The 26,097-nt window shown below is 42.2% G+C and overlaps 1 protein-coding gene across 2 annotated transcripts in view; it reads left to right on the forward strand.

The window, feature by feature from the left end:
- The window catches only part of LOC144215713 (protein patched homolog 1-like), a 40,926-nt gene that overhangs the window by 6,793 nt on the left and 8,036 nt on the right, over window positions 1-26,097 (forward strand). For both annotated transcript variants that reach the window (XR_013330483.1, XM_077744809.1), the window contains exons 3-20: window positions 9,075-9,264; window positions 9,370-9,439; window positions 9,691-9,782; window positions 11,011-11,209; window positions 11,316-11,437; window positions 12,357-12,504; window positions 13,520-13,651; window positions 13,732-13,887; window positions 14,053-14,151; window positions 15,074-15,199; window positions 18,092-18,210; window positions 18,903-19,503; window positions 20,142-20,451; window positions 21,298-21,440; window positions 23,537-23,720; window positions 24,792-25,072; window positions 25,594-25,731; window positions 25,836-25,978. Coding sequence is in view for 1 of the 2 variants with exons in the window: in XM_077744809.1 (XP_077600935.1) it covers window positions 9,075-9,264; window positions 9,370-9,439; window positions 9,691-9,782; window positions 11,011-11,209; window positions 11,316-11,437; window positions 12,357-12,504; window positions 13,520-13,651; window positions 13,732-13,887; window positions 14,053-14,151; window positions 15,074-15,199; window positions 18,092-18,210; window positions 18,903-19,503; window positions 20,142-20,451; window positions 21,298-21,440; window positions 23,537-23,720; window positions 24,792-25,072; window positions 25,594-25,731; window positions 25,836-25,978 (3,253 nt within the window). In the remaining variant the exon portion in view is untranslated. The remainder of the gene's footprint in view (window positions 1-9,074; window positions 9,265-9,369; window positions 9,440-9,690; window positions 9,783-11,010; window positions 11,210-11,315; window positions 11,438-12,356; window positions 12,505-13,519; window positions 13,652-13,731; window positions 13,888-14,052; window positions 14,152-15,073; window positions 15,200-18,091; window positions 18,211-18,902; window positions 19,504-20,141; window positions 20,452-21,297; window positions 21,441-23,536; window positions 23,721-24,791; window positions 25,073-25,593; window positions 25,732-25,835; window positions 25,979-26,097) is intronic.

Raw genomic sequence — 26,097 nt, forward strand, 5'->3', positions numbered from 1 at the left:
CCCCCTATAAAAAAGCATTAGACGTAAATTGAGGCCCCTGGTGTGTGTGTGTGAGGGCAGGCGGAGGCATAGTGTAGAGGCCAGGGGCCACAGGGGTAGGCCCTTGGGATCCTTAGGTCATCTCGTAGAGGCCCCCGATATTTAAAAGCTCACCTGATACTCACCCTGTGGCCTGGGTGAAGAGTGAAGACTCGCAGCAGAGTGAAGGAGGCTGGAGAACGGTTTGAAAGGGCTGATGGGGAGGGTAGTGGTGGTCTTGGGATTGGGGGGCGTCTTAAAATGTAGTCGAGGCTGCAGCTGTTAGCCGTCATTTCTCATGCACATAAGCATGTGTATATACTGTAACACTTGTAGAATATGTGGTAATCTGCTGTAGAAGGTCCTAATTTTATGACCTGCGTACCTGACTTTGGAGTTTACAAATGGCTCTCAATGGCTTAGTTTGCATGAGGCATAAAACATGGTTTATTTCCTTGGTGCCTACTGTTATTTTTGATAATTTTACATTTGTAACCTAAAAGTATTTCTCACACAAATATTTATGATAATTTGTCTTGGGTTCTAGACTACTCATCCCTAAACTGTATTTTTTGTGACATTTGAGCAAATTTATGAATCTAAGATATTTTTCTGAATTAATCTCACTTAAAGTTTGTAACTTGTGTTTCCTTTAGATATTCATATAGAATTGGGGAAAACTGCCTTCTAAATCTGCATTGCTCACAAGTGGAATAATCCTCACAATTGTGTGAAACTGGATCACCTAAATTCCTTAAATAGTTTTAAGAAATCACATTTAAACAGTTTGCGGTCTGTGCAGCTGTGTGAATGCTGATTGGTTTGACAATACGTAGTCTGAAGTTTCTCTTCCAGCAGAAGGGACTGATTATGTATTAATGTTACTTTATTATGCATGTGTTATTGATAAATATTGGTAGCAATTTTAATAAAGGATGACGACATATTGAAATTGAGAGTTAATTGTCAAATGTAAAACATTCAGTTACAAACACACATGAAGCATTTCATTTTGAGTGCAACTTTCATCATATGTATTAAACTCGCTTCTCTTTTTCTAAGCGTCTTGCCTAACTGCTGCTCCACCTTCATGGCTACATGACTGGATTGCGGCTGGCTTGGGCGGATTGGAGCAGGTGATGAGGCTCACAAAATGGGATTTCTTTCCATTACCGCCCAAGTGGACTTTATCGTGCATTGTGCAGGCTATAGTTTGCAGCAGTCACTTAAAAGTGTTGACATCTGCGTACCTTAAGTAAATCCATACGACTCTTTTGGCTTCTACCCAGAATGTACGTATATGTTGGACTCGGCATGCGGTATTAGTGTGGTAGGTTCAAAGCATATTTGCAAGTAAGAGTACTGTGCTTACTTGACACTGATAGCAATGCAGGTGTTCCTTATTCATTTTATTAAGAGCGTTTTTTTAACTGTTCATAATATGTCCTTGAATGCACGTCCTACACCTTCAACAGTGGTATTTAAGCTACGTTTCTGCTTCTCTTCCAATGCATTGACTTTCATTTGATCCCCAACAGATAGCATTTTAATCATCTGGCCCTATTTCAACCTTTGAATGTAAATATGAATGCATGTGTGGATTTTCCACGTGGTACGAATTTTAAAATAGTGGTAACACTGGATGTGCTTACTACTGTATAGATGCTCTCGACCCATTGTTATTATAGTACAATTTGATAGGACAACATGTGCTTTCCTGGCTTTAACCTTTGCATCTGTTTCGCATCGTGTGTGATTGAAAGCTGACTTGACAGAGTTAGTGTTCATTTTGTTGTTGAGCTTGTAAGCTCAGTTGGGGGCCAATGGTTTGTGTGTGTGGGGAATACGTCTTTTTCTGAGGAGGGGGAGATTGCGGCTTACGCGTTTTGTTATTATCCCACTTTTTATGCATGGTAGCACACACACAGTCACATAAGCAGAGTTGGAATTTTGGTCGACTCGGACAAACCTTACTATGCTATTTTCTCCTCTATTCATCTTTTTCCCCCTCCTCTCCACACTTCATCTCCAACCGCTCTTATTCGGCAGCAACTCAAACATGGCCACACATCCCATGCTTGTGCTATCTTTTGCAAATTACATCTAACTTTTTCTTATTGAGTGTGTAGTTTTGTTTAAATGGAGGGAAAACCACATGCAAATGGCTTTCTTTGCCACCCAAACTCAGACAAGGCTCGTGATGACCAGAAAGCGGATTACTGCTTCGAAGAAAGGAATAACATTCCTGCCTTGTTGTGTTAAACTTTATGAGTTGATGAAAAGTACAGACTAGCTTGTGCGGGATTTCATGTTGGGAAAGGCTGCGCCCCTGTGGTATACTTTCTTTCTTGCTTTCTTGTTTTCTTTCATTCTTTCTCTTTCTATCTTTTTTTAAGCTTAGTCTCTTGCAATTAAAAGAAGCTTTGTGTACATTCCCATAAAAACGAACAATAGAACCTCAGAAGTAGAATTTTTAAGTTGATCTTATTTGGGAAAGTATCTGTCCCTACATAACATTTTTTCAGGCAGCATTATGTTAATTAAATTATCGTTCGTATTTGTGAATCAAAACGTCAACCTTTTAATCGATGAATACCAACACTACTTAGCCAAGAAGTTTAAATTTCTAATAATTGTATGAAAATTGGCGGCAAGGTGTGAGTGCTTTGTACGTTGGCCTCCCAGTTCCAAGTTGTAGGGTTCAATCCCAGTTAGGTTTTGCCCTTCCTGTCTGCCGTTTGCGTGATATGCCCAGGCCTGTTTGGGTTTTCTCCAGGTTTTCTTCCACATCCCAAAAACTTGCATGTAAGGCTGGTTGGACACTCTAAATTGCACGAGGTATGAGTGTGAGTGGTTGGCCGTCTCCTTGTGCCCTGCGATTGGCTGGCAACCCATTCAGGGTGCCCCCTGCTTACTGCCCATAGTTGGCTGGGATAAGCTCCAGCACACCATGCAACCTTGAGAATAAGCGGTCTGGACAATGAATGAATGAAACAAAAGTGCATTCATTAATTGGTCGCTACAATACCTGTAACTTTAATGCTCACTTTGTATGTGTAAACTATATTTCTGTTTATTATCAGTCTTCAATGGTACATTCCAGGGTTTGTTCCTTCATTCATCTTCCGTACCGCGCTTCCTCTTAAGTGATGTGGGGGTTGCAAGAGCCTATCCTAGCTGACTTTGGGCAACAGGCAGACAGCACTCTAGACTAGTTCTCAGTCATCCGTAGGGCACAGAAAGACAGATGACCATTCACACTCACCAGCAAAAATAGAGCCTGGGCCTGCTGGTACTGAGGTAGCTACTTGTTTATTTTTTTTGTTTATTGAATTATGTTTCTCATATTGTCCTTTGCAGTAATACCCTTTTCTTCAAGTCAAACCAAGTTCTGTTTCTAGTTGTAATGTCAACAATTCATTGTCCTCATTTGCCTATCTTTATCATCATCACAAAAAGACAAGAAAAATCTAATCACTGTTAAGGCTTATTTTCCCACATTTGTAGACTTGGGGAGTCTTTGACTTTAGACCTTGTACTGTATATGGTATGAGAAGCATGGTCTGGTTGAAACTGTTTATTATCTCTGGTGTGTGTGAAAGAGAGGGGTGGACAATATAAGGTGTTCACACGTTCATTCAGAAATGACACCCTGAGATGCCTCCGAGTTGCTCTGTTTACATTTTGCATTCTTGCAGGCGTTCTTATTCAAAAAGCACAGAGAGGCCTGCGAATGACCGAGCACATGAGAATGGGGAGAGAATTACCCTCTTCCCCTCCCACTCTCTCTCCTTCTCCTTGCCAGGAAGGTCTCTCTCTTTTACCCCTCTTGCACTCCCCTCCCATCTCTGGCTAGAGAGAGTGGCCTCCGAATGCCAGATGTATTACAGAGTGAGCCACGGCAATGTAAACACTCAGGCCTGCCATGAGAGCAGGGTGGTCTGGCCTCCCCCCCTTCGTTCTCTCGCTTTCCCTCTCTCTCTTGCACTCTCTCTCTCCCTCCTTCTCTTGCTCTCTCCCTCTCTGTCTCTCTCCTTCCATCCCTCCCTCTCTCTCTTCTTCTTCACCCCACTCCCTCCCAGCACCAGCTGCCCAAGGGGCGGACGAAGCCGCAAACAGCAGAGGGCGAGTGTGTTTGTAGCTGGAGCATAGTAGGTGCAGTGTTTTTCAATGCAAGCATACAATGAAGTTATTTGAAAGTCCTCCAACACACATGCTATCGTACACTTGAATTGCAATTCCTGCTGAAAATTGTCACGCAATCTAGCAATTACACCAACACCACACATGCAAACATGACGCCAAGTAAAGATTTAGAGATACCAAATATTTCCTCTTTGTAGAGGCTTTGAAAAGGCTTTTTATGTTTTACTTTCCATGGACAGCAGAAGACCATCACTATTATGATATGAAGTCCCTCTGTCAACAAGACTGGTATCTGGTACTACTTGTCTCGCTGCTCAATAATGTCAGCTGCTGGACCACACTCTTTGCAGCAGTACGTGTTTATCGGGCAGACTCCGGTCCTATAGTGTGACCACCTCCTTTCTAAGACTCACAACTTCAGGACACCATGTCATGACTGTCAAGAACCCAAAAATCGTGACGTTTGACCTCCAAAAGATGGCTACTTTTATATTGCCAGTTACCATTGTAAAAAAAAATGTTGGGTCGGTGGATGTAAATTATAGTGACTCTGATTCACGACAGCTGGGGTAACCACAGCAACTTGTCACACAAGAGAAAAGAGCTTTAATATAAGGGCATGAGAACAATTTGCTGAAGTTTGCTTTCGACATGCTTTAGGAATGTGCCACTTGGGGACACCTGGAATCACGGGTGCTATCTTTCCAGGAAATGCGGGGAGATGGCTGCTGCAGATTGGCTGTTGTGGCCTAGGGGATGTTGGCCAATCAAGTAATAGCAGCGCTGGGTTCAGCTGTGTTGAATTTGATAGACACCGATATGAATTTTCCCCAACCGAGCAGGAGCAGTAATGTACATATTTAGTTGAATGTTAACTGCTGCATTTTTTTGGTTCTCTGTCCTGTGCTGAATTGGCTGAACTTGAATACTGTTTTCTCTGATAGAGAGGGTATGATTCATGTTCAATGAAGGCAGCAACGTGGAAGAATCTGCCCATTGAGCAGTGTGTGAATGTACACCTCAGTCCGACTGCTTAATACACCCATTTTAAGGGAAGCAGGGGGCGAACAGGTGATTTGCATAATCAGGGGCAAGGGACACCATACATATGGTAATGCTGGGTGTTGAAATTGGTGATGGAGGTTTGAGTCTCTTAGCTGCACATGGAGGTAACACATGCAAGTTTGAGGAATGCCCCCTATTTCTACTATTTTTTAAAATTGTATTCTCATTTTTCCTTTCTCATGATCAGATTTTATTGCTTCATGCATTCTCTTTGTGGTTGCCCGTCTCACCTCTGAAAAGGGAGCGAGAGTGTGTTAAAGGGGGGTGGCTTCACCCTGGGTCAGATGGGGTCTTAGCTCTCACTGAGGCCTTTCATCACATATTTGTGGTTGTGTGCACACCTGCATTGCTGAACCCACAATCATTCCTACAAGTGCATTTAAAAAAACTGTGGACCTCATCTTAATAGTAAAACAAAAACTGTATGTATAAAACCAATTTTTCACCCTAAAGTTAAATCCATGCTGTCATGGTGATGTTGCCAGGGTGCGTTCGAAAGTTGCTGGAGTCTAACCCAGCTGTCTCTGGGCGAAAGCCAGACTACACCCTAGACTGGTCACCAGTCATGCATAAAACATATAAATATAGATATTTTTTACATATGTTTTTATCATATGATAGAAAATATTACCGCTCTAGTGGTGTTGGTATATTTACATTGGCAGTTTTCAATGGTTTGAGGCTCTTTGCACACATTCATGGTGTACTTTTCATGTACATTTTCCCAACTATCTTTAGGAGGTCTTGGGGTCATGGGAGGTCGCTTAATGTTTGGTTGCAGAGAGATGACCTGGTTATGGGGGGGGGGGGGGGGGGGGGGGCATCGTCTCTGCCCCAGGGGGTCTTAGCTGATAGGAGTTGTAATCCAGCTAATCCTTTCTCTGCACACTGACATGCACAAAATGCATACATTGACAAATTCACATTTGGTGGTTGCACCCTTGCATACAGATTGTTATGCAGTGTGCTCATGTCTAGTCCATTTGCTAGAATGAAGTCATGTTTTTATGACTCATTATTTTAACTTTGAAAGCAATGGATATTTGACTTTTGGGCTTGTGTGTGCCTTTTTACTCTTTATTTTGTTTGTGTGGCTTTTCCTGACTTCCGTTGTCAAGCATAGACCATGTCCACGCAGACCGTGGGGCTCTCTTGTCGTGAAAGCTGTAAAAGTGGTGGGGAGTTGGGGCGGGAAATAAAAGGGTAGGGTCTGGCTTTGAGAGAGGGGACGGGCTGATTGCCATCATGATCTGGCCAATCACGGGCCAGCTTTGAATAGCGAAATGAAGGGGAGTGTGTAAAAAAGAGGATGGGGAGTAAGGGGGAGTTAAAAGCTGTAAGGAAAGGAGGGAGGATATGTTTTTTTTCAGGGTCCTTAGAAGCAAGAAGAAAAGAGGGATTAAAGGGTTAATGTTATGCAATACGCTAAATTCCAACTCTCACCCAAGCCTGTTTACTTATTCAACTCTATTTGAACATATTGTTTCATTTTTTTTGCTCCATAATATATTGCCGATGTACACATTATGGACAGTCATTGAATACTTTTGCAAGTCTACTTTTAACGAGAAAATCATAAACATTTTGGGAGTCACAGTTTGTGGAAAAGCATGGCAAGATGTGCACTGATGTCTCAAAATTCCCACGTTTGTGTGAGATAATGTTTTATGGCTTAAAAATGTGGTACATCCTAAATACTGCCTCAAAGTTCAGAGGTTCAAATTGGCGCTTTGACCATGTTATGTGAAGTTTCCATGTTCTTTCGGTGTCTACAATCAGGGGTTTGGCTCAGTACTTTGCACTCCTTATTGCCATGATATTGCGGGTTCAAATGCCCGTTGTCAAAGGGGGAGAACAAGAAGACAGCACTATGCGCCATGACGTCACCATATTCAGACCAGTTACACGTGTACTTTTTTCATTTTAAGTAAAACAATCTTTCTAGTAGTTGTTAATTCCACAGTGAACATTTTATAAAATGTAATTCTGCCAAATAATCCCTCACTACTTCGTGGTTCACCTTTTGTGGTTTCAGTACATTGGTTCCTGGTGCGGAGATTGACCAGTGAGTGCACCAATTAGGATTCACCACAGAAGGTATAGGGAAATATGCGTCACTAAGGGAAACACGTATGCACGCACACATACGTATACACACATTTTGGTGTTTTCGCTGGGGTGTTAATTCCCCCGAGGCTATGTAAGTGTTGACCCCAAAATGCTGTCACCCTGTGAAGTGTGGAATTCTCTGAGGCCGAGGCTGTAATGTACTGTTTCCTGTTCAGCGACTACATTCCTTTAAGTTGTCCCCTCCCTTGTTTCAATGAGTTTGGTTGGGATCCTACCTCCACTGCCACCTTCTGTACTGGAGTTTCTGCAGTACATAAAACATATATGTATTGTTTTCCAAATTTTTGCAATTTACTTTTTGCAGTGAAATTGAATGCAGCTTTAGGGAACACTGTTTGTTTTTAATGTGTCAGATAGGCTAGCCTGCCAGTGGAACAGTGCTTTTTCTTGAAGGAAAAGTAGAACCTGCGTAATGTCGCCACTTGTCACCTGCTTAGACTTGCTTGCTATTAATGAGGAGTAAAACAAATGGGATCACATGGGAATCCTGCTCATATTTCAAAGGATTGAAGAGATAAAGATTGTCACTGTAAGAAAAATAAATCAAGAATGTTTTTTAATAACTCAAAAAGTGACTTTCCACTTGTCCTACTTCCTTTCTGGGTGGTCCTGCTCCAGGAAAACAAGCTTGCTTATGTTTAACTTGAGTGCTATTACAACAACTTGCAAAAATTCAATCTATGCCAGTTTTCACCAACCAAACTGCATTATTTAATTGGGTTAGGATGTCATAAAATGTTCCCCATTCTTTTGCACAGATTTTGTTTTCTGTGTCTCATTGAGGACACATAATTCTCACATCACAGCTTGATAATACAGACGAAAATACCGACAATACACTGAAAATTTGGGGACACCTCTTAGTCGATGTGGTATGGTGTACATACAAATGACATTTTTTTTGTGCTAAACAAATGCTACCATTTTCTTGGTTGAAAAGTTTGCTTAGGTAAAATGTATTCTACTCATGCTCCCCTGGTGGCCCAATAATTTGCTCTTTATCTATCTCGATGAAAACCCTCTTTAAGATAATTTCAGATCCCTCATGGCACCATGATGGTGCACACTTGCTGCAAGGCTGTGACGCCATGCTGCATTCTGGTGTCAAAATCGTGGTATGTGAAAGGAGTTGGGTGTTTTTCAAGTTTTGAAATTGGGTATTGTCGTTATCTCTGGTCATTGTTTTGGTTGTGTTAAGCATGATCAGGGTGGTTTGGAACATTAGCTATGATGTTTCTAATCTAGCTTTTCATGTGGTGTGGCATTCCTCTAGAAGTGAGACAGCGGGGTAGACATGTTTGCACGACTGTAGTCACATCCATTTGTCCCTCCATGTGTGTTGTGTGAGAGTCGTTGCCTGGGTGGCTTGGCTCTACTGGGGAGGAGGTGAACAGCCGAAGGAACTGAAAGGCCGCTTTTATAACTAGTGTGAGCTGAGAGCCAAAGGCACACGCATGGGGTTTAGTCCTTCCATGATACTGGGAGCAAACATTGGAAAAAGCCACCCTATTTCAGTCCTGAATCCATATTCAGTCCATATTTTTTTGTGAGGACTCGGGACTACCAAGGGGTGAAAAAAAATCAAACCTTAACGTTGTGCTACTCTACAGTGTCTTGTGTCTGTCTTCCTATTGCAACCAAGAAATTTCCCGAATACGGGATGAAATAGTACTTCTAACCTAACCTACCCTAACATCCATATCTTCTCCCAACAGTGGGCGGGCGTGTGAACCAGGAGCTGAAGTACACCAGGCAGAAAATCGGCGAAGAGGCCATGTTTAACCCTCAGCTCATGATTCAGACACCACGCCAGGAGGGAGCCACTGTACTAACAGTGGATGCACTGCTGCAGCATCTAGAATCAGCTATGCGAGCCAGCAGAGTTCATGTTTTCCTTTATAACCGGTAAATGTCCATATGTGTCACCACCCATTCAAAGACAAACTTAATCTGGATAATAAAGAAATATATTGAATAAGTATCATGACACCATTTTCTTTTTTTCCTCAGACAATGGAAATTGGAACATTTATGCTACAAATCAGGGGAACTAGTCACAGAAACTCATTTTATGGATCAGGTAGGCTTTTTTTTGTGTTGACGCAAATTGGATCAAGGCGCTACGGCGTTAAGTACTCATCGTTTCATTGAATCAGAACTAATTTAACGTCATGGTCAATATTTTGTCAGTCATCATGAATCACGTTGGTAATGTTAAATGTTCAGTATACCGTCTTTTCTCTGGCGTAAAGACCGTTAACACAAACAAATGTAAATGTAACACAAAAATAAGAAAGGTGTTTGAATATGTCTCCATATCTGCTTGTACAGATTATAGAAAAGCTTCATCCCTGTCTCATCATCACACCTTTGGACTGTTTCTGGGAGGGTGCCAAGCTCCACTCTGGAATGGTCTATTTACCGTAAGTAGTTTCAACCTTTATAATCTCTGAGAATTATAATCTTACATATTTATATATAAATATACATCTATCTGTTCATTAAAATGAATATTTATGTTTATTAATATGTACTGTCCCTTTATTTAGTAAATCACACTCCAACTGTTCTAGTTTACAATTCAAGTGTCAGGGTTCCAAACTGCATGTCCTTTGTTTAGTGGATAATATAATTACTAAGCATTTTGTTCCCCCCTATCATGTGGTGGTGTCACATATTTACACATATAAAACTATCGCACTCCCCCTGACATTTTGTAATCCGGCTAACAGTTTGCTGCCTTGCAGACATTGTTGAATCATTTAAGAGAGGCAAGGGCATTTAAAAAAAATCTATTTTTACCATTGCATTCATTGATGAGTGCCCAATCATATCTGCCATGTGATTGACTTGCATTTCAATCAGAGGTGTAGCCCGCCCATTATGGAATGGTTGTTATTGCAGAGACGAGAGGTGGATCTCTGAATCTTTTTTCCTGCTATTCAAGTGTGCTTCCCAGGCACAACCATCAGACTCCAAAAGAGTATTAGCGTGTGTGTCTCTGTGTGTGTGTCCTGAATTTGGCCCCTCTGAAGGCTCTATTGTAGTAGTTGCTGGCATGCGTATCGCTGTTGATCGTTTCTCTTCAGCCCTGGGCCTCACATCATTGTTTGGCCTTTCTGCTACAGTAATGCTTTAACCCTGCAAATGTGTTTCTGCATCCACGTGTGGTTCCTTCTGTGTGTGTATGTATAGCACTGACTCAGCTTGAATCAACTAAAATGGTAGTTGTCTATCAACCTATAAATATAATGTTGCAGTTTGTCCTTTTTGGTGCAAAGCAGTAGATGAAGTTTTTATTATGTTCTAGTTGGGAGGCCGGGAATAATAACCCAAGCCTGGTTAAGCACATACAATGTGCTCTGAATGACAGAGAGAATAAGTGAGAGAATCGGGCAGGAATGTGAGAGGCATGGAGAACTTAGTTGGAAGAAGGAGCACTTGAAGCAGAAATCAGACCCTAGTGCAGGGATGGGCAAACCGGTCCTCGGGGGCCGCCGTGGGTGCAGGTTTTTGTTCCAACCGACCCAGCACGTAGTTTAACAGTGCACGTTCATTCCATGAATAAAATAGAAGCGTCTCTGAAAACTGGTCGGGTTTACGTAGAAAGATGGTTTGACACGTTTCTGAATCTCTATACCTTTCTCATAGAGGTAAAGACCCTTTACAGTGGACTAATTTCGATCCCAAAGACTTCCTTGAAGACCTACGGAGGGCGCACTTTCCTGTAGAGAGCTTTGAGGACATGTTGGAAAAGGCCGATGTTGGCCACGGCTACATGGACCGACCCTGCCTGAACCCTGCAGACCCTGACTGCCCTCTCACTGCACCCAACAAGAATTCCACCAAGGTAGGCGCCAGTAAAATTATTTTTGGCTCCACGTTGGATTTTTGAGCGTAGGTGTTGACAGTTTAGATTCTGTCTTATTTTGTTTTTATTTTCATCGCTGCAAAAGCCGTTAGATGTGGCTTGGACCCTGAGCGGTGGCTGCCACGGCCTATCCAGGAAGTACATGCACTGGCAGGAGGAACTGATTGTAGGCGGGACCACCAAGAATGGAAGCGGACCCCTGCTTAGGTAACTCATCCAACATGATCGGCACCAGGCTTATTCTGGAAAGGATCTGTGTTTTCTGTTCTTTTTTTTAAATTCTGAAATGGTGCCAGTGTTTGTACATGCGTGTACTCAGAGCGGACCGTAAATCTTGAAGTCATTAGATTCCAGTGAAGTATTTTAGGTTCAGCTGCTCTACACCACAGACCACTCTGGTGGACAATGCACACACCGGACCGCCATTTCACCTCCACACAAATATTCTGTATATACAGCATAAGTGCATGCATATAGTGATCTATGACTCGCATGGTTTATCCAAATATACCACACTTTTTGCAGGCTTAATTCCAAATCAAGCAGCCAGACAAATATTTAAGGTCACTTGGAGGAGCCTCACTTGACTGTGTCTGTTCTCTACACTCGTAAATGTATTGTCCTTAAGCAGCTATAATACCAAGTTTATTGAAATAGTGAACTAAGGCACAAAAGGGATAGACATTTTTGTTATCCTTTTATTTCTGAAGAATGGCTTTTTGCTGTAATTACCTATCTCTGAGAAAACTATTTGCAGGTTGTGTGCACACCTAAAATATAAAAACAGATTTCCTCAACCAAGGCCTTAAAAGTAACACCTGTATCAAACAGTTGTCTTTAAAAGTTTACAAACATAAAAATTACTGCCAATTTGGTATATGAGAGAATTTGTAACAACTTTTACAATGTTGTTAACTAAGGAATAATTCTAACATTTCTTTGTTAATTAGTAAAAAAAAACATTGACTAGTTAGCATGCCGACTTAAGACTTTTGAGATCAAGGTATTTCCTTGCTCATATTCAGCTGGAATAGACTCCTCCACCCCTACCCACATCCCTCATGAAAATAAGAGGTATGTGAAATGAATGAATCACAACATACAACAATGTCTCTTCTCACTCTAGTGCTCAGGCCCTACAGACCATGTTCCAGCTGATGACTCCCAAGCAGATGTTTGAACACTTCAGGGGCTACGAGGAGGTTTCCCACCTCAACTGGAATGAGGAAAAGGCTGCGGCCATCTTAGAGGCCTGGCAGAGGAAATATTCTGAGGTACGCAAGCTAGACGGGAATAAAATTCGCTTACTAATTCTCATCGACTTTATTGTAAATCACTAGCAGGATAGTGTGCAAGATTGCAATGGCCCACCAATGAATGCTAGACCACCTGTTAGTTGATGTTATAGCGTACTAGTGGTTAGAAAGGTAGAAAATGTAATCCACTATTATTGAAATTGATATGTATGGAATATTTTAGGGGATTTTGGATTTTGCTTCCAATCTCTTTCCCAGCTGTGGGGCCTGTTGGTAGCTCGTGTGTGACATCATCGTGGCCCCCTTCCTCACCAACACCAAACCCCTGTTTGACACGTCACCCGACCTTCGGGTAGGCGTATATGAACACCTATCATCTTGGGGGTCCCCGGGGTAGTGCCACACAAAAAGATTTGTGTGTTCTATGGCTGTATGTTTTCATTTTTTTAAATCAATGGCTGTAATACAAGCAGCTGGCATCCTGCTGTGTTGTGTGTGTGTGTGTCCACCACCGTTGGGTGTGCCTAAGAGTAATGCACACGTGGGTCCAAGTGTGTATGCGTGTGTGAAAGAATGTGTGTGAGCCAAACTCCCCACTGAGCAGTAAGTACGGGTCAATGTTCAAGACATCTGTCTGCACATAGATAGGAAGACAGGGAGAAGGTGGATCATGGTACTGTCTTAAAAAAAAAAAAAATCAGTTTATGAATACACGTCCGCAATCCTCCCTTTAGGAGTTTAGGCTTTCTTTTTTAGGCGTTTAAGTATAAATAATTGTTTGGAAGTGGTTAGGACACAAGCTCTCAGTTCTGAAGTTCACTGTTCAAACATATACTCTAGCCTTTCTGTGTGGCGTTTACATCTCCTCCCTGTGCAATGGCTGCTGACCAGTTCTAAGTGTAGAATTCTTCTATTGAATTTATAATGTTTGTGTGTGTATACAGTGTTTACACACAATTTGTTCTTTTTTGTTGTATCCTAAGCATTTGAAATCCCTCGTCTCATTGGATTCATTTTGTAATCTCTTTTATAGGCTGTGTTGCAGAGCGTGGCTGCTAACTCATCCCAAAAAGTCTTGTCTTTCACAACCACCACCCTGGAGGATATTCTTAAGTCCTTCTCCGACATCAGCGTTATCCGCGTGGCCAGTGGCTACTTGCTTATGGTAGCTCAAATGCCCATTCATTCATATCCTAATAATAGTGTTCTATACCCCCATATGTAATAGTCATCATCTTTCCCCAGCTGGCCTACGCGTGTCTGACCATGCTGCGGTGGGACTGTGCCAAATCTCAGGGGGCCGTTGGGTTGGCGGGTGTCCTGCTGGTGACGCTGTCAGTGGCGGCGGGCCTCGGCCTTTGCTCTCTATTGGGCATCACCTTTAATGCTGCCACCACTCAGGTAACACGCCATGAGATTAATATAAATCAAATATTAGGAGAACTTTGATGCAAAACAGCTGCATTTGCGGCCCTTTGAGATCCAGTTTGAGACCCTTGGTCTAATGTAAATGGTTAGTTGGCAAGATTATTTAATTAATCAATGTAAAATTCTTTTGGGCTGCAGGTGCTGCCATTTCTAGCTCTTGGAGTTGGTGTGGACGACGTCTTTCTTCTCGCTCATGCCTTCAGTGAGACAGGACAAAACAAGAGGATCCCATTTGAGGTACCTCAATCAGCCTTCATTTTATTGTCATTTGGATTGGTTTTCAAGACTTTCCTAATGTACACATTTTCAACACTTGACTGAGAATTCTTCTTTTTTATTCCAGTCAATTTCCATGTCTGTTCTAGTAGCATTACTCATTGTGATCTCAGTTGAATCTAACTTGATAGCATCGTGAAAAAGTAATGAAATGCTATTCAAAAGATTAATGCAATCATAAATCATTGAAATAAGGGGAAAAAGTGAGCCCTATACTCAAAACAGAATCAAAAAACATAAGGACTAAAAGCAACTATATTCTCTCTTCTCTAACCTAGATTTGTATATGTTAAAATTAGTGAAATATTTTAAGCATGGTACAACAAAGTGTGTGGACCGGACACATGTTTTTGTATGTTTTATTATAATCTCCCCTGGGGAAAAACAGGCATGCATTTGCTTGTTTTTGTTGTCTCCTACTCTGCCTCAACCTCCAGCTTCCTTTGAGGAGATGAAAACTAAACAGAGCTGAACCTGATCTATCCTGTGTCTCAGTCGCACACACACACACACACAAACACACACATGCACATGTACAAACACGCCTGCATGCAGATGCGGTCTGTGTGGTCCAGCACGTTTTATAATATTCACACAGTTGCTCCCAAATCCCCTCCAATGCATGTCTACTTGTAAAGTTTGCAAAAGATGGGGAAAATTGTTCGAAGTTTCCAGACATTACCTTTTACAATTATGTTCATGTGGGATTCAGAAATGTATGTTCTCCTCCTGTATAACCTAATCACACTTGAGCTAGTGGCAATCAATGTCACTCAGCATCAGTGCGAGGAGAATACTCCTTCGTCTCAAGTATTACACTTTGGCCTGTGGCTACAGTTGCATCAAGAGTTGATAAGTCATTTCCTCATCTTGTCTGGATCAGGACCGCACGGGCGAGTGTCTGAAGAGGACTGGGGCTAGTGTGGCACTTACCTCTATAAGCAACGTGACTGCCTTCTTCATGGCCGCCCTCATTCCTATCCCAGCGCTACGGGCTTTTTCCTTACAGGTACGTACGTCATTTTATAAGACTTTTTTTTGCCAATAGGAAAGAATGTAAAGGCGTGAATAATTTTTTTGACATATTAACTGTCACACTAGTGTTAATAGACTTTAGTAAATATTGTTTGGTCTATAAAAGCCATCGGATATTCTATCAGTATAAGTACTGTCAGCATAGTTCTGTAAAATTGACTTGTTTGCAAAGTTCATTTTCCTGGGCTATGGCTAGTATTTCAGTTTTGTTCACTTTTTATTTATTTATCACTGATATCAGTATTGGGTGACAAGTCAAAAGAAAAACAGTTAGTGGTTTTGGCGTTGACTAAGCTCGTGAGATGGATCCAGTGATTTGAATTCCAAATTGTTTAACTTAATGGGTATGCAAGTGTATGCCTGTGAAAAGTGTGTATTTAAACTGAAACCTACCTCCCGTCGTGGTGGGTCCGAGGTCTCTCCAGATTATGGATGAGATCTATGTAACCGAATCTTTTGTGTGCGTACGTGTGTGTTTGTGTAATTCTTAGGTTTAAGTTAGCTGCATATGTAAAAGTGCTGTGGGAGGTTTAGAAAGCAGTGAAACGCAATTATCTAGCTGTGCAGCTGTGCGTATGTTTGTGTGTACAGTTTGCATGTAAAGATGGGGACGGGCATCATTCAGTGAGGGTGCTCTGACTACTGAATCCGTCACAAGTTATATAAGTTACCAGAACAATGAAAAGTGGGACAATTCGGGTCATCTGTCATGGCAGCGTACGGGCCTCACTATTTGTTTTGTGTAGAGGTTGAATCATTTTGCTTTGGTGGAAAATAACTGGTCTTGCTTGGTAATTGTTCATGTTTCATTGAGTGACATTTTATGATGAGATAGGATGAAGGGTCTTGTCTTAGGGTTCAATTTCAACTTGTCGCATGGCAACAAACACTATGTTGAACTTATATTAATAAGCTGATACGTGTCAAAATCTTTTTCATTTTGTTCTACAGATTGCACCAAAACAATGAATTGAGGCAATGATAAGAATGCACTCAATGTTGGTGTTCATTCATTAGAAATTGAAACAGATGTTGTTGTCTTTCATGGTGTAGTATTGCAAATAATGATCTTTCTCTGTCGCCATTTTGTCCATGTAACGTACACACACAAGCAGATGGCAGATTGCACCAGAGTATTAACATGTGTGGATGGATGCCTTTCGTACAGCCATCCTGTCAAACATGATCCATTTACCCCATGGGCCTGATACATGCAGCTTCATTGAAAGCTCACACATGCGTTTAGCAGCATACGCCTACGACACACTGATGCACAAAACATGCATTCTCACGCATGCTTCCCCGTGAACGCAAATGTACATCCTGTGATGTGGAGTATATCCCTCTGCCAGCACTACGGCAAATTTTACTTCCTTTGGACTTTTTTCCACTCTACCATCTTGGCTTGGCATTGTTTGTCACGTTTGGCAAAATCACAAATTGTTTTTTGAGTAACTTTAAAAAAAAGTTGTTGAAATTCATATCTTAGGAACTTGGGATGAATGTCTCCTTTTTATACATCAAATTGAAATTTGAAATCACATTCAATTACTGTAAGTGCAAATATTTGTGGCTCCCTGCATTTTAAAAGCAGACTATGTGAGTCGGTTAGGACTGTACCATGTTGTGTTAAAGCAGCATATGCATTTAGACCAACTTAATAGAGCTATGACATCACCAGTGTTGTTCTGGTTGGTGTAACAAAAAAATCCTACAGACACACTGATATCGGGCAGAATTTGTCTACCCAAACAGGTCCCCTGGTGTCTAAATATTTTTTATGTCTGGAGAGTGTGTACCTCTATCAGCAAGCAGCTCTTCCTGCTTCCTGTCTTCATCAATTTCCCACCCCATGTCACTAAAGGGCAAGCAATTGTGTCCAGATAAAGACACAAAGATGAACAGTGGAACACACACGTTCTTGTGTGGAGGACAGATGTTATGGTAAATCTTCCCAATCGGAGGTCAGCGAGCGGTCACCATCTGTGTGAGTGTGTGTATTCATGTGCTTTTGTGTGTTTGGAGTCATTGGGGATCAGTCTGAACATTAGTGGGCCAATTGAGAATGAATTGTTTTTGCACGCTGTCTCTTGTTGTCTCTAACATTATTCCTGACTGCAGAGTGAGCTGAAGAATGAGGGGGAGGGCATAGATAAGTATGTCTTCGAGAGGCAGTTTTTAGTGTTTTCCAAATTTGCGCATTTGCGCGCACAAGCATTCCCTGCTTTTCACCTAAGGCCTCTCCACTCCTGGGTGGTCCGACACAGACACGTACACACATACACACAGGACTGTGTGTGTCTTTCAGGGTGTGTTTGTGTGTCTGTGTGCAGCGGTCTGGCAAACATGCAAGTTCCAGATTACGCTCTGGGCAGCGCCCCAGCTAAATTCAACTCCTCCCATTTTTCTCCTCCCGCGCTGCAGTGTACCTTCTTATGTGAAACCTCAACTCTGCTAATGTTCCACACTCATACATTTTTCTGTGCATATTTAAGTGTTTTAGTCTTGAAAGAGACACTGAATGTGTCTGATTTTTTGTTATCTTGGCGTTTACTGCCGACCTATTTTGTATAAATGGTGCTGAAAATGAATGTATGATAGAAATAATGATTCACTTTTAGCTTTGTACTATTTATTTAGAACAGAAAGTATAATGTGTATATATAATTAAAAACAGATGTGGCCAATAGGCCCGGAGTTTCTTTTTATGGTCATAGTTTGTGTTAGTTTGCTTGTATCACTTTTATCACTGTCGCTAATATTTTTGCCAACTCAATTTCATCAACTTATACTGGTTTAGTCGCCATTTAAGAAAAAAGAAAAAGAAAACATTAATCTATATTAGAGATGTTTGCATTTCTGGCAGGCTGCAGTGGTGGTGGTGTTTAACTTTGCAATGGTCCTGCTCATCTTCCCCGCCATCCTCAGCATGGACCTGTATCGACGCGAAGACAGGCGCTTCGACATTTTCTGCTGTTTTTACAGGTATTGTTGCAACCACTGAATGATCTCAGTTTGTGATGTAATAGTGATTATAGCAGCTTGCAGCTTCCCATCCTAAATGGCTTCCCAAGTTGACCCATCCCCTCTAATGGTCTACTTTAGTTGTTGTTTGTGAGCCTTGCCAGTCTGGGCATGCATTTTGGCACAGTACCAGATTTTCACAGCATACACACACACACACACATGGTTGAATTCACTGGTTGGATTTCAGCCCCTTACTCTTTGGTGAATCCATTCCTAAATCATGTATCATTTCATGAGAGTCAGTTTAAGAGATTGATCAAAAAGGTCAAATTTTATTCATACAGCTCTTTATTATATGTCAAAATGCAATTTTAAATGTTTTTTTTTAATTTCTTAAACATTCTCTGCTGCACTGGGGATGTGTGAAAGGTTGAATCAGCAGAACCAAACATATTAAAGACATCTCATATTTTTGTATTTAAAAAAAATAAAAAATAAATGCATGAACAGAAAAATCTGTGCAAGTTTAAAAAAAAAGTTTGGCCAGTTGTATATAAGGGGCTTCCCATGCTACTGCAAAAGTTGAAAGAGGGGAAAAAAGACTTATTGTATTTGTTCCCCCATTCGGTCTGCCTTGTTTAAACAGAATACCAACATGTAAAAATATATAGAGAAGTCCAGAGTTTATTTTACTATGTATGTCTTTGCAGCCCATGTGCCAACCGCGTGATCCAAATGGAGCCTCAGGCTTACCTCGACGGATCAGATGGGAGTCGTTTCAGTCCTCCACCATCCTACAACGCGGAGCTGCCTTCCTACTGCACGCCTCCACCCAGCTACAGCCCGCCGCCCTCCTATAGCAGCCACAGCTTTGCCCAGCAGACCCAGATCACCATGCAGTCCACGGTGCAGCTCCGGACCGAATACGACCCCCGTACGCAGGCTTTCTATACCACGGCCGAGCCCCGGTCTCAGATCTCCGTGCAGCCAGTTCAACCGCCCGACCGGAGCAACCCACATGGCGACTATTACAACAATAATAATAACAACAGTGGACGGCGGAGTCACCGGACATCTCAATATCGTCACACCGGTACTCCAGCTGCTGCTTCAGGTGCAGTTCCTCAGATGGATCCTGCTTCAGGAAGCAACCAGAGCCCAGAGAACAACAGCTCCACCCGGGATTTGCTCTCTCAGTATGGGGAGGGCTCATTTGGCGCGAGGTGCATGGAGCCTTCCTGTACCCGATGGACACTGGCTTCTTTTGCCGAGAGGCACTATGCTCCGTTTCTGCTGCAGTCTACCACCAAGGTAAGCAGAGCAGTGTGGCTTCTGTGCAAATGTGTGTGAGTTTGAATGAAGAGTGTTAGTCACCAGGGCTCATGCGAGAGTAGGAGGAAATCTGGAGTCATGTCCTATCTGAATCACACACAGTCTGACCTCATTCTAGTGGGTGGCCGGCCCTCTCTAAATACTCGCACAACTCAAATCATATGGTGGCCTGTACTTGACATCATTACAAAACCTTTTCTTTGTCTTTTCATCGTACTGTCAAACATTTCTCCACTTAAGCAAATTATTTCATGCGCAATCCTTTTTTTGCAGCCAAGTGGCAAGAAGGAACATTCCAGTTTATTACATCTGTGCTCTTTGATCCATGATTATCAGACCAATCTGGCAACACATGGTTAGATGATCAGAGGCTTTGTATACGAGCTTATCCAAACCTCTTTAAAAGGAAAAGAAGGAACCACAAATAAATGTTGAAGGATGCAAGCACTTTGCTTAGGAAATGTGTAGTGACTTGTTCCCAGTGGATTCATTTTTGACTCCTCCAAGAACAAAAACACAACACTTTTTGGTGTGCCATTAAGGTAATTCATAAACACATTAATCTAAGGTTCAGTCATCAATGAAATGTTTCTCTCTCCATGCCCTTCTTCTTATAGATGGTGGTTATCTCGCTTTTCCTTTGCCTACTGGGGGTAAGCCTGTATGGCACCACCCAGGTACGGGACGGCCTGGAGCTGACCGACATCGTGCCACGGGATACCAGCGAGTACGACTTCATTGGTGCACAGTTCAAGTTCTTCTCCTTCTACAACATGTACGTCGTGACGCAAAGAGCCGACTATGCTCACAAGCAGCCGCTATTGCAACAACTGCACCGGAGGTTTCACTCCGTTCGCTACGTGCTGAAGGAGGACAATGGTCAGCTGCCCCCCATGTGGGTTCATCACTTCAGGGACTGGCTGCAAGGTAGTGTTGATATGAGAGAGGAGTTTAATTTTCTACATCCATTGCTGATAAAGTCAATGGTGGCACTTTTTCAACAACACAAAACATAATTTGTTATTCTCAATACGTCTTATCGTGGGCTTCCTCGAATGCAGGGAAATCAAACTCATTTCAGTTCAGGGGGCACATTTATGGCAATTAGATCTCAAACAGGCCAAACCAGTTTATTTTTCTCCAAATCAAAAGTATCTATTAGTAAAATTGATCAACATTATATTTGTAAGACTTTTATTTCACCTGTTTCAATTAATCATTCAATACTAAGTAGGTTGTTTGCTAATAATAGTTCTATTGAGGTACACGCAAGCATTCCGTTGTCTGGTGAGGTCGTTTTTGACGGCCCAAAAAAGCAATATCCTAAATTCTCTTAAGTCACAACGGACAGGGACATACACTCTCTGACTTTGTCCTGAGAACACCTTATGCAAAGTGTGCGTGCTTTGCGTGTATGTGCGTGAGCCACACAGAGAGAGCTTGTGTGTGTGATATTACCATGTGCAATGGTGGGACAAATTGGAGCCAGACAGGCCCGAGGAACGAGACCCAAAACAACATCTCCCGCAGACGGCTCCCAGTGTGAGTGTTGGGAGAGCGCGGCACAGGCACATATGGATGAAGAGAAGGAGACACATGTTCTTGATATTTCCCCCTAATGGTCGCTATGAATAAAAAAACACAACATTTTCAGCATTTCCCAAGGTGGTTCAGGGCCAGTTATCGTATTAAATCAGCCAATCTTATTAGTCAAGGGTACAGTTTGAGTTTCTGGAGTTGAGTGTGTGTGTGTGTGTGTGTGTGCTCGCACAGGTCTGCAGCAGGCTTTCGACAAGGACTGGGAGGCCGGTCGCATCACTCTGAACAGCTACAGGAATGGCTCTGATGACGGAGTGCTGGCTTACAAGCTCCTGGTACAAACGGGGCGCAGAGACAAGCCCATCAACTTCAACCTGGTAAGTTTCAGGCATCCTATAAGATGAAAACGGTCTGTCCATCTTTGGTTACGTTTTTTGCAAGAGAAACGACGCCCACCTTGCAAACTTGCACCCCCCCCTTTCACCCCTCCCTGTCTGTCTTCCCTCATCGTCTCGCACTTTGTGATGACTTTACCTAGCTGAGGAATTTAAAGCTCTCGCCGGGACCCTCGGCCCGCCTTCTGAAAAACCTATTAACTCTTGCTGAGTGTTAGCGTGTGATGGATGAACGTGCGTGAGGGTTTTCGACAGCGGGATGTCTCCCCGTAGCATGCGGCCTGTCAGCTTAACACTTTGTCTGGGATTCCAAAGCATCACACAAAGAAGCTGGTGCGTGAAACCCTAACCACAACCCATTTGAGTGATCAGATATCATATCAGTGTTTTTAACAAACCAATGGTAGTAAAAAATTAAATTGCCCAGTAGTATGCAGTTGCTATTTTGGATAAAATTGGGCCTTTATGAGCAAAACCACAAATATAGATTTCCTACAATGCTCGCCCCTTGGCATATTTTCACAAAAAAACATGCCTCGGACATTTTATTAGAGCACTTGGAAAATGTTTCAAGTTGGTGAAAATTGCTTATGTATCCCTTATGTATTATCAATAGATAATACTCAATTATATTCATTTCCATGTGGTAAAATATTTTTATTGGGCAAGTTGCAGTCCATTCCTTGTAAGTGGAGTTAAGAGGTTTATATTTTTCGCCAGAAAAGCTTCAACTTCGAAAGTGATCATTATTTAAGATGCTGCTGAGCTACTACCTTTTCAAATAAGCTTACATCCAATTCAGAACTGGAAAGGAAATGACACTAGCTCTGGTCTCGGCGGGTGGTCCGGATACCAGCAAAGAGTGGGATTAACATCTCTTCTGTGGTAGTCCTTTGTTTGGAGGTCTACACTTCTGAACTCTTCAAGTTCGTTCAGCAATAAAAATGTAAGGAGAGAAGGGGCTGTCAAAACAATGAGTTGCGTAAACCGCTTATATTTACTCATTTGCGTTGGAATAGTTGATTAAAGAAAAAAATGTCTCCAGACCATGAAGTCATTACAATGTAATGTTACCTCTTTTCATGACCTCCTTGCATGTTTTTGTGTTGTATGCAGTTAATGCCTGCGTTAGCTATAATGTTACCTCCATCTGACGTCACATACTTAACTGGTGTCTTTCCCCGGATAAGCTAGAGAAATTCTTTATTTCCCGCTGTCCAGTTCCACAAAACCCCTGCAGAATCCCTCTCCTTTCCATTCCCTGCATGCTTCACTTTTGCATTTCTGTTCAACTAAAGAGCCTGAAGCCCCCAGCTCTTTTTTGGTGTGTATTTGTTTTGTTTTTACTATGGAGCGACTCTATCAAGAGTTTCATTTATCCATGGCGCCGGGCATTGTAAGTAGGAGGTCAAGAGACTCAAGTGCAAGCAACATTTGTACAGATGTCCTGTTATTTTTATTGCTCTCCTCCATTTGCTGGGTGGCATTTCCTTCAGTGTTAACAACCAGGTTAACTACACACAGACGGGCTCAGGGACTCCAGCCAATTTTTTTTATTGTTACGCTAACTCAAGCATTTTTTTTCTAACATCACGAAAAATAGAAAATCTACCTAAGCCCATTAGTACGGCTTCACCCCCTGGACATTTCCCTTCCTCCCTAGAAGAAGGAATTTATGGCTGAGTGAATGGAGAGTGGCAGCGCAATGTATAGTAAAGCTTCTAACTCCTAATGCAAGGGTTATACTTCTTTACCTCCACATGGGAGGCCACATTTTAAAGCCACCATGACCATTTGGTCAACTTGATTCAACAGAATCTTTTCTTAAAAACAAACAAAAAAAACATGTCTCCCTTATCTACCATGATAGCATAGTGCCACCCTCTTAAAATATCATATTTTTACAAACATATATAAATATAAAAAAAATATCAAATGTTTTTTTGTGTGTTTCCTGATGATTCTAAAAGAAATTACTTTTTATTCCGTAAAAATAATCAATATATTACTGTTATTTTTACCGTGCGCATGTGTATATAATAATAAAACGGACTCAATTGCCTTACCTGTTTTGTCAGCTGACCCGTCACAGGCTTGTGGATGCTGACGGAATCATAAACCCCGGGGCTTTTTACATCTACCTGACCGCTTGGGTCAGCAACGACCCAGTGGCCTATGCTGCTTCGCAGGCCAACATTCGTCCGCATCCTCCCGAATGGCTTCACGACCCCACCGATTCAATGCCCGAAACACGTCTCAGCAGTAAGTCATTCTAAAAAAAATATAATAATAATAATGTATTATACACATATGCAAATACTGTATATCTATACATATATATAATAAAACTACCAATATAGCCCTCGGTCAAGTATTTCCAATCTAAACAAGTAAACAAAATACTAAACTGTGTTTACTCCTCGTGGTTTTTTGTTGTCCACCTATTAGCCCTGATTTAGTTTACCATGCTGAAAGCCAACTTACTGTTAGCTGAGGTCATCATGGTGGGGACCGCGGTGAATGTTACAATCCATGCACAAGCAAGGGACGCGTCATACATAAAAACTACTACACCCTGTTTCCTGTCGCACACATGCTATTTAATTTCTTGTGCTAATGATTGTTGTCACCCTGAAGTCAAATCTTGTGTGTTATTAGTACTCTGTTTTAGTGTACTTTTAGGGCGTGGTGGGCATGGGATGAAAAACTATCTATTTTACATTGAAATCATGACTGGCACAGAATATGTTGTGCAAAGTAATCTGCTAATTTCTGACCATTTTGACAGGAGTCATTCATGGTTTATATTTTGATAGTAAGGCAGCCCGGTGACTCGAGTGGTTAGCACGTGTTCTTTAAAAGACATCAACAGAGATTGACTTTAAGTAATTCAATCATTCATTATCTGAGTCACACATCTTCATGAGGGTCGCTGGGGTGCTGGAGAATATCCCAGCCAATAATGAAGAATAGACGAGGTACACCCTGAATTGTTTGCCAGCCAATCAGAGGGCGAAAGTAGACTAACAACCACACACACACAGACTTCCCATAGCAAAAGGTTTGAGTGCTCAATCAGCCTACGATGCATGCTTTTGGGATGTGGGAAGAGGGATGTGGGAAGAGGGATGTGGCAGGAGGGATGTGGCAGGTCACCTTCTGGTTATTGGCACACTCATTTTATTCAGTATTGCACATGTATTACAATTGAGAAATTGTATTAATTAAGGAACATTATATATTTTCCGTCTAGGTTCAGCGCTTCACAGCATTTGCAGAATTTTAAATATGCATTTCAGGGTTAACATTGTTTTTGCTTGATCTGTTCTTTAGTCCCTGCTGCCGAGCCCATCGAATATGCACAGTTCCCCTTCTACCTCAACGGGCTCCGGGAGACACCGCAGTTCGTCGAGGCCATCGAAAGTGTTCGGGCTATATGCAGCAACTACAGTCGGCAGGGTCTTCCCTCATATCCCAACGGCTACCCCTTCCTCTTTTGGGAGCAGTATGTCAGTCTTCGCCACTGGCTCCTCCTCTCCATCAGTGTGGTGCTTGCTTGCACCTTCCTGGTCTGCGCACTCTTCCTACTCAACCCATGGACCGCTGGTATCATTGTGAGTACATGATGTGACGTTAAGACACTTTGAAGGTAGTTGAAATCATTAGAAAAAATACTATTCACTCTCAATAAACTGTTTTAGAAAATTACACTATGAAGCGTGTGGCTGTGTGTGAATGAGAAGATACAAGGGGTAATAGTGAATGATTATACATAGTACCTTCATCCACCTCCTTGTCTGTTCTTGCTTAATATTTATATCCACACATGCACACACTCTTTGCTTTACTAGCCTGCCATCCTCAAAGGATTTGGGCCCCATGTAACCTGACACCTGTCAGCTGATAATGGCATTTACTCCATGCTTCTGTCCCTGTCTTCTCAGTGGCCTCCATAAAGACAAATACTATACTCCTCCCACATGTGCTGGTACTATTAACTGTGCCACATTCTGCTGCCTAAGCACAAAGCAGTTCAGAAAGGTCCACGTAAATAAAGTACATGTGCTGAATATGTAACGGCATTGCCTTAAATCCATGTATTAACCACCCTCCTTGCTGTTTCCATGTACTGTAGGTATTGGTATTGTCTCTTATGACAGTGGAGCTGTTTGGCTTCATGGGCCTAATGGGAATCAAGCTGAGTGCCGTCCCAGTTGTCATTCTCATCGCCTCAGTGGGCATTGGAGTGGAGTTCACTGTGCATGTGGCCCTGGTATGCATATCAACTTTATATGTGGGCTGGCTAGGTGGTGTGACCAGGTGGGTGCTCAAGAATTAGCTAAAGTATTTTTTTTTCTGTGTGTGTGTGCGCTGAAGGCCTTCCTGACAGCCATAGGGGATCGTCACAAGCGGGCAGTGCTGGCTCTGGAGCACATGTTTGCACCGGTGCTCGACGGTGCCTTCTCCACGTTGTTGGGCGTTATGATGCTCGCGGGCTCGGAGTTTGACTTCATTGTCAGGTGAATACCTGTCTACACTTATGGATGCTAGTCTTGCTAGTATAAGATCACAGGATTGCAACACTTTGAAATGCTCTCTCGGGGTCTGAGTGGTGTTAGCAAACCGTAAAGACCATGCC

Source organism: Stigmatopora nigra, chromosome 22 (genome assembly GCF_051989575.1).
Source record: "Stigmatopora nigra isolate UIUO_SnigA chromosome 22, RoL_Snig_1.1, whole genome shotgun sequence".
NCBI lineage: Eukaryota > Metazoa > Chordata > Actinopteri > Syngnathiformes > Syngnathidae > Stigmatopora > Stigmatopora nigra.